General features: G+C 33.3%; 2 protein-coding genes across 3 annotated transcripts; one reads left to right on the plus strand and one right to left on the minus strand.

Annotated features, from left to right (window-relative positions):
- Positions 1 to 298: 298 nt before the first annotated feature.
- LOC139871938 (protein NPGR2-like) lies at positions 299 to 4,970 on the plus strand. Of its 2 annotated transcripts, none has more exons than XM_071859696.1 (6): positions 299 to 549; positions 913 to 1,194; positions 1,292 to 1,544; positions 1,991 to 3,207; positions 3,689 to 3,842; positions 4,473 to 4,970. In XM_071859696.1, the coding sequence occupies exons 2-6, from the start codon at positions 937 to 939 to the stop codon at positions 4,787 to 4,789; spliced, it is 2,199 nt and encodes a 732-aa protein (XP_071715797.1). In that variant the 5' UTR covers positions 299 to 549; positions 913 to 936; the 3' UTR covers positions 4,790 to 4,970. The 2 variants fall into 2 exon arrangements, with proteins under 2 accessions (XP_071715797.1, XP_071715798.1); XM_071859697.1 differs by having other exon boundaries at positions 1,039 to 1,194.
- Positions 4,971 to 5,486: 516 nt separating this feature from the next.
- On the minus strand, positions 5,487 to 8,410 carry LOC139870114 (protein NRT1/ PTR FAMILY 5.2-like). Its single transcript, XM_071857966.1, has 4 exons — positions 8,281 to 8,410; positions 7,639 to 7,856; positions 6,455 to 7,026; positions 5,487 to 6,363 (listed from the first exon to the last, which is right to left on the minus strand). The coding sequence occupies exons 1-4, from the start codon at positions 8,396 to 8,398 to the stop codon at positions 5,487 to 5,489; spliced, it is 1,785 nt and encodes a 594-aa protein (XP_071714067.1). The 5' UTR covers positions 8,399 to 8,410.
- Between the last annotated feature and the right edge of the window lie 750 nt (positions 8,411 to 9,160).

Genomic DNA, 9,160 nt, shown 5'->3' on the forward strand with positions numbered 1-9,160 from the left:
ATATTTCTTATATGTAAGAAAATGGTGTGTATATGTGTGTTCATTATCCACATATATATAGTACAAATTTTACTATCCATATTTGACTAATTACCATCCATATTTTACTACTAAATTTACAACAATTATTAAATTATTTATTTTCAACTGCATTTATTTCCCAGACTAATATATAAATAAAAAATGCATAAAAAATTAATTTAATTAAATTAATTAAAATCAAAATCAAAATTAAAATTTAAAATAAATCAAAGTAAAAATACAAACATAAGCTTCAATCTTACGGTTCAAGATTCTCCAATATCCCCTTTTGTTTTCAGCTTTAAACAATTAAATTCACCAAGTAAAGCTAAGATAATAATTTCAATATTTGATAAAGAAATTACTGATTAGTTTCTCTATAAAGAAAAGAGAAAAGTGAATAAAGATTAAAACTTTATTTGATTCTTTGTTGATCAAAGTTGTTTCCATGGTGTTCTGATTGAAACTGAAGATGGGTTCTGAATTATATGTGATTTATTTCCTCAATTTCAGTTGCCATAAAGAAAGGTACTTGCTTTATATCTTAAAGTATTATATATTTTATGGGTTTTCTGTGTTATGATTGAATCAACATTGGGTTGTTCTTAAATCTTTAATATGAAGAATTTTATGGGTTTTTGTTGCTTGTGTTAATTAGGGTTTTGATTCTTGCAAAGTATGTGTTTTTTTGATGAAAAAATGGAAATTGAATTTGGGTATATGATTTTATTAATACGAATATCTTTATCATTATAACGGAAAGTCAAATACTGTGTTGTTGATCAAATTTTCAGTCAAAATTTATGTAATTTTCTGTTAATTCTTGTTCATCTGGTTTCAAGATCACCAAAATTTTGATTATAAGACTGAATTGTTACATATATGATGAAGATTTCTTGAGTGTGGGAAGACAGTATGAGGAGTAGGAATCGGAATCGGAATCAAACCGTAAACCGAAATAATAGTAGATTAAACAGGTTTGAAAAAATCATGCAGTGTCTGTGTTCTGGTGAACAGTTAAGAAACACAAATGAGATGATCCCTTCATCAGAATCATTAGCAACAAATGATTATTCTTCGCAAGTAGTTGTTGAAAACGGTAAGAAACCAGATACGGGTAGTATTGAAGAAGCAGAATTATCGCTTCGAGAAAGTGGTTCTATTAACTACGAGGTCTTTTTTTGATCCCCTTATGTTATATTTATACTAAGTATGTATTGGGGTTAAGTTATATGATATGAAGTGTTATCTGCGTGTGATTATTATACAGGAAGCAAGAGCATTGTTAGGAAGATATGAATATCAAAAGGGAAACATAGAAGCTGCTCTTCATGTTTTTGAAGGAATAGATATAGCTACAATTACTCCAAAGATTAAAATTAGTCTTGCGAAAGCAGGGGAGCCTCGTAATCGACGTTTTCAAAATTACTCCACGTCACCATTATCGGCTCATGCTCTCAGTTTACTGCTTGAAGCAATATACTTGAAATCAAAGTCGTTGCAAGTTCTCGGGAGGTATAAAGGTACTCACTTTATTCCATACATAGATGTTGTTTGTTTTTTAAGATGTTTTTGTCTGAAGATATCATGTCTAGATGTGACCTAAAGGTCAGTATATTGAATGAAGACTGTTTGTTTTTATGTTTGCAAAATAACTTAATCATGTTTGTATCACTTAGAAGCATATTTCTAAGTCCGCAACAGACAGAATAAGACATTATTTTATCTCTATGTCCTCATAAAAACTAACAATGTGCAATAAAAAAGCGATAGAAACGTGCAGACATAAGACATAATAAGATCTGCAAACTGAAAAACAAACCACTTCTTTGTAACACCTTTGTATATGTATATGTATACACTTGCAAGTCTTCGAATCTTGAGATGAAGTGACAATTAAGTTTGTTTTTTTTTTTTCTTTCCTTTTCTTATAATCACTGTCTTAGTTCACCTTGCCTGTCTTTTACAGAAGCTGCTCAATCATGCAAAGCTATTCTTGACATCGTTGAATCATCTTTACCCAACGGTGTGCCTGAAAACGTTGGTGCCGATAGTAAATTGCAAGAAACTTTAAACAACTCAGTCGAGTTACTTCCTGAGTTATGGCAACTCGCTGAGTCACCCGACGAAGCAATTTTGTCATTCAGACGGGCCCTACTACATAACTGGAACCTTAATGAAGAGACAACAACAAAAATAGAAAAAGAATATGCAGTTTTTCTTCTTTATAGTGGATGCAAAGAAGCCACTCCTCCTAACCTTCGATCCCAAATGGGTAGTTCTTTTGTACCACGAAATAACATCGAAGAAGCTATTCTACTTTTAATGATATTACTTAAAAAAGCAAACTTGAAGAAAATTGAGTGGGACCCATCTGTACTTGACCATCTTACTTACGCACTATCGATTTCAAGTGGACTTAAGGTTTTATGTAAGCAATTTGAAGAATTAATCCCTGCGGTTATCGATAGGAAAGAAAGGTACTTTCTTTTATCTCTTTGTCAATATGGAGTAGGGGACGATTTACCGGCGTTAAATTTGCTGAAAAATATATATAAATACGACGATCCAAATTTTGTTCCTGCTTTACTAATGGCGTCGAAAATTTGTGCCGAAAATCCCGAATATACGGAAGAAGGTATAAATCTTGCTAAAAGAAGCATTAAGGAATTGGAAAATAGATGTGATGAGATGGTTGGAGTTGGTCATTCGTTTTTGGGTATATCGCTATCGAGTCAAGCTGAGTCAGCTTTGACTGATTCCGAAAGGGTCAAACGACAATTAGAGGTGATCCAGTCTTTAGAAACCGCGGGTGGGTTGACCCGAATGAATGACTTGAGAATTGTTTATGATCTTTGTTTGGAAAATGCTAAGCAGAGGAAATTGGATGTTGCACTTGCACAGGCTAAACATTTGATAAAATTGGAAGGTGGGTCCCAAATTAGAAGTTGGTTGTTGTTGGCTAGAATATTGTCTGGTCAGAAACGGTTTATGGACGGTGAAACAGTTATTAATGCAGCGTTAGAACAAACCGGGAAATGGGATCAAGGCGAATTATTGAGAACGAAAGCTAAGTTACAAATTGCACAGGGTCAAGTAAATAATGCCATTAAGACGTTTAGTCAGCTGCTTGCTCTTCTTCAAGTTCAAAATAAAAGCTTTTTGGCACAAACAAAGATTCTTGAGGTATTTCTTTTAAATCTTTGTTTCGATGTGGTAAGGTTGTTTGGGTAACTTTGTCGATTCGGGTAATTTTTCTAACGACAGCCCTTAGGTGAGGCGTAGAGGCTAATTGAAATAAGGAATTTTCTAATGACAGCCCTTGGTGTTGTCGTTAAGGTGCAAAAAAGACTTGTACTTCTTAATAACCACCATATAAAAGTCAACAATAACTATTATGTACAACACATTAGTGCACAATAGGGATGTCGTTAGAAAAATCCTTAAATAAATAGAAGTGTACTTTCACTCCTTACTATTTGGTTAATCCACTATTTGAAACTATTAAGTTGAGTAATTTTGATTGAGACTTGTGAAATGCTGATGTGGCTTAGTCCTTGCAATAACAGTTCTTATGGCAATTATCTTGTGAAGTTGCAAAAAAGTCATTTTTTGATGCAAAAAATGAAGTAATAATGTTTGCTTTTCCGTGTTATACGTGTGATAGGTTGGTGAAAAAGATCATAAAAATTTGGAAATAGAAACATGGCATGATTTAGCTATGGTTTATTTAAGTTTGTCTCAATGGCGTGATGTCGAGGCTTGTCTATCGAAATCCGAGGCTATCAATTACTATTCTTCCTCTCGTTGGCATATAACTGGTACGTTTTTGCAATGATATCCCAGTTCAATGTTCTTAACTTAGATTGATTACTGATTAACTACAATAAAATGATTAATGCAAGGGTATTTCAGTAATTTCTTCGTGGTTCCAAATTACCATTTTGGTCTTCACCAATCGGCGAATAATGATCAATGCTAAACAAACAAGACATCTTTTTATAGCTCTGTAGCGTGCAATTAGTTGCAGGAATTATTCTTAATTTTCATTTCAACTTTACTAATAATCTGAAAATGAGGTGTTCTTTTATCTCGAGAGAATTAGTGAATACTTTAAAATTATTTTATACGGTTAAAAGAAACGTTTCTATTTATACTTATGAAAATACAACTTTAATATAGTTTCAAAAGTGTAACTATAAATTAGAAAAGTGATTCATGAAAAATAAATATGGGCAGTGATCTCTACACTACCAAAATTTATCCATAGATGTAGAGAGTTGTACAGTACAACATTATAATGTATGTTTAGTTGTCTACGGATAATTTTAGTGGTTTATGGATCATCATCCAAATATATTCTGGAAAACACACACTTTTATTTTTGTTTAATTATCATAATTCACATCTACTTTTTTCATCTAAATATGATATTTGGTTCACTGTTGTAGGCTTGTTGTACGAAGCAAAAGGACTCGACAAAGAAGCCCTAAAAGCTTACGAAATTGCTCTTGACGTTGACCCCGGTCACGTGCAAAGCCTCATTTCTATGGCCACGGTTCTGAAACGGCTAGGTGACAAGTCTGGACCGGTGATCAGGAGCTTTTTGACCGAAGCATTGCGGTTAGACCGAATGAGTTCTTCGGCTTGGTACAATCTGGGCCAGTTTTACAAAGACGAGGGTCCGATGTTTATAACAGAAGCTGTGGATTGTTTTGAAGCTGCAGGTATACTTGAAGAAACTGAACCAATTGAGCCATTTAGATGATGGGAACAGTATATATATAAAAATGTAACCTTTATTAGTGAAATAATATTGAATTTGTTCCACAAATATATATTAACAAGAGAAATAGGTTGTGATATGTTTTCGGCGTTTTAGCTTTTTGAGAAATCAATACCTAATTGATATTGATATATATACAATATAATAAACATACACAGTTCATTTCCACATATGTTTATGATGGATTTAAGAACTTTCTTATCTTGAGATTTGGTAAGAATAACTATTTAGCTCATTATGCATCCGGATTTCATATAATGAATGTGTTTGCATTCACAATATGTATCCGAATTATATATATAATGTATGTATGTGTTTGCATCCATCTGAATTTCATATAATCTATGTGTTTGCATCTGAATATGCATCCCCACTTTTTGCACATTTGGACACATATTTTAACTGTTGATTTAAATATGTGTTTGATGTACTCTTTAAGAAAGCATCAAATAATTAAGATGTATGCTTAATTTTCAACATTGCAATACAAATCAATATGGATATTACAAACCAACCTAGTCCTAGTAGATAAACTGAAATATAAAACTTGAGCATGCTATGCACAAACCTTTGTTACACAGTAGTATGTAACTAATTTTTTTTTTTTTTTTTTTTTTAAAGAGAGAAAGAAGAAAATTATAGTACAATTAATCATAAAAAAACATATGGTAAAATTTAATCATGATCCAGCAACGTAGCCTTGTTCAGTGAACTTACCAATATCTTCATTCAACTCTTTTTCACTTTCACTAACTTCGGCGTTGTACTCGAAGTTATGTGCGACAATGAGGAAGAAGATGAAGTTCAAAAGGCTCAAAACTGCGTAAAATGCGTAGTAATAATCTAGATGAGACACATTAAGGTTGTTTAGGATCCAACCCTTGTGTCCATTCTTCTTAGTAACATTAGCCACCGTCGATAAAATGAAACTACTAAGAAAATACCCGACACCAAGACTTGTTGTAAAATAAGCTGTCCCGAGACTTTTCATTCCTTCAGGCGCTTGATCGTAAAAAAACTCAAGCTTTGCGACTTCCAAGAAACAATCGGCAACACCCATTAACGCGAATTGAGGAAGAAGAGTGAATATGGTCGAAGGCACAGTTTGACCTTTTCCAAATATGCCATGATCTTTAGCAACACTTAATCGTCGCCTTTCAACAAGACTTGCGACGATCATGGTAATGATATGAAGGATTAATCCTATGATCATTCTTTGTAACATTGTGATACCTCTTGGGTTTTTTGTGTACTTTCGAATGAAGGGAACAAATAAACGATCGTAAAGTGCAATACTAATGAGCATGGAGATTGTGAGAAATACACCTAAAGAAGCCGGCGGTATGTCAAAATGTGGGCCCATTGATCGATCCAAAGTGGTGCCTTGTTTGATGAAAAGCGTTTGAGTTTGGGCGAACAACGTGCTAGGAATGAAAGTTGCACACAATATTGGGAGCATTTTAACCATTTGTTTCGTTTGCTCTACTTGTGTTACAGGACATAACTTCCACTGAGAACTCGGTTCTTCGATCTTCACTGCAGCTTTGTCGAGAAACCTAGAAGTAAGACGTTGAAATGGATTTAAGGTTTAGCTTTCGTAGTCATGTTAAAATTGTATAATGAAAATAAAGTTTATGATGAACTTACTTTAGTGAAGATGAATGATCAATTCTATACTTCCCCGGGCTAGCATACTCGTCTAAAGTCAACTCATAAAGCTCTTTCGGGTCAACAGGCACTAACACATTCCTTTTTCTTACACTTGCCACTATTACTTTGGCCATTCGAGTAAACGGGCTTTCTCCCTTGGGCTTGTGCCTATAATTTGGTGTTCCGAAGGTGAAAGCTACAATGGCCACAAATAGGGCCAGTGTCGGGACACCGTACCCTAAGCCCCAACCCACATTATCTTGAATGTACACTAGAAATGTGTTTGAGAAAAGAGTACCAAAAAAGATGGTAAACACCCACCAGTTGAAGAAAGTGAGCTTATGGGCCCTTTCTTTGGGCTCAAAATCGTCAAACTGGTCTGCACCCATAGTTGAGATGTTGGGCTTGGTTCCGCCAGTCCCTAATGCGATAATGTAGAGTGCACAATAGAAGATACCAATTTGGAAAGATGAGGCCCTTTTATTACAATCTAAGTAACTCACATCTTTACCACATGATGGTGGTTTTAGGGAGTCTAGTGAAACCACAAGGGTTAATAAGAACATACCCTGTTAAATAAGGGAAAAATGTTGTTATTAAGATGACCCATGTTCATTTTTAATTAGGCCTAGGCTAAAAAATAACAAAATTTGGGTAAAACATGACACAAAGATTGATAAATATACAAGTAGAATGGCAAAACAGGATTATAAAGATTAAATGGTACATTTTCATCAAGAATAAATGACACTAGTTGGTTTTTAGGGCCATGGTATTAATTGGGGCTTAGGCCCAAACTTGAAACAGAATTTGAGTTTAGGTCCATAACCCATCTATTCAGTTCATCATTGGCCCATTTTTTCCAACTTTTGCCGGATGCCTAAAATAGCAAGAGATATGAGCCATAAGCTAATAACATAAACAACAGTCTAATAAGTGTAAAAATGATAAATTATAGAAGGTGATGACTACAGATGAAGACTGAAACCATGTAAAGACAGGGTTAAAGTGGCATATTCATCATTCATCATCATAATAATAATAATACAGTTAAACAAATGACCCAAATGTTTATGAAAGATGGCCAATTCTAGTTGGAAAAAAAGATGTAAAATTGAAACGAAAACGAGAGTTTCAACGTAACACCTGCAAAGCGTTAGAGTATGATAAAGAATTTTTACCGCGAGATAAATAACAGAAGCGATCATAAAAGTCCAATATCTGCCTAAGTATGTGTCCGCGATATATGCACCCAAAAGAGGAGTTAACCACACAGTTCCTCCCCAGTTTGTGACATTATTTGACGATTTCACAGTGCCTTCGTGCAGTTCCCTTGTTAAGTACAACACCAAATTTGTTGCAATTCCATAGAATGCCATTCTTTCACACACTTCATAGCCTACATATAGTCAAAAACAAAAAAATGAATACAGTAACATTTTCTTACTAAGCTTGTCTTAATAACACTAGAATAAAAAAATTATACAACTGGTAATCAAAGTTTTGCCCACTAAGGAAAGATCGATAATATCAACCAAAGAAAGTTCTTTAAAGACAAATACCGAATGGATCTACTGAACTTTATACTTGAACTGTAACAACATTATTGGTACGTATCTGTATAAACAACTAAAATTGTGTATGAAAAAACAGAATGATTAAGTGCTAAATGATTCAAATGTTTTAATTGATCTGAATGATAATAACATATTTGATAATTATTCTGAAGAATAACATCAAATTACCGTATTAACATATTATATGAATAAATCAGACTCACTTTAAAAAAGATCATACATTTGACACACATGTACTACACTCACCTAGCATGAAATAACATGCTCTCCATCGCCCGGTCTTTGATCTTACGGCAGGTCTACCTTTAAGATCAGTAGTTCCATCTTCCGTAAAAATTTCTCCAACTCCCTTCTCATATTCCATCAATATATTTCGTAACACAAAATACCGAAATGGGTAGAGAAAATATGTACGTCAATGTATGTTTTTGGCTCCTTATAAAGACGTACATGTCCCATGTTATATTAAAATTCCTTGTTTTCAACTACATGGATTTAATAATTAACAATAAATTAAATTAGTCAATTTCTAGTACTTTTTTTTTTTTTTTTTTTTTTTTGGCAAAATAACGAATACTCATATAGAAACGAGGTTGTTTTCCAAAGGAAAACGCCCTCAACAGAGAATACAATGAACGGGCGAAATGAGGAAGCTCGCACCTAAAAAGTAATCATCTAAATGAAAACTATCTATAAACGAGTCTCCTTAACAACCCGAAAACCTTAAAACAAACTAACCAATACTAAATCAAATATACACGAAAATAACAACAAACAAACCAAACGAACTAAGTGAAATCAACAAGCGGAAAAGAACTAAACGAAAAAACAAGAGACGTACCCAACCTATCGACCTCTAGGTCCCGCCCTTTTCGGCTTACCATTAACCGTCTCTAACTTTCATTTTACAATGATACTAATACTAATTGTTGTTTATTGGTTATTATTATTATTATTATTATTGTTGTTATTATTATTATTATTATTATTATTATTATTATTATTATTATTATTATTATTATATATATATCATATATCATTTTCATTGGTTTTATTTGGTCGGAATTTTCTAACTTGTCCTTGATGTCTACGTCTTACAGTTGAATTATGTTAGCATGCGGATTCA

This window comes from Rutidosis leptorrhynchoides, chromosome 10 (genome assembly GCF_046630445.1).
Source record: "Rutidosis leptorrhynchoides isolate AG116_Rl617_1_P2 chromosome 10, CSIRO_AGI_Rlap_v1, whole genome shotgun sequence".
NCBI lineage: Eukaryota > Viridiplantae > Streptophyta > Magnoliopsida > Asterales > Asteraceae > Rutidosis > Rutidosis leptorrhynchoides.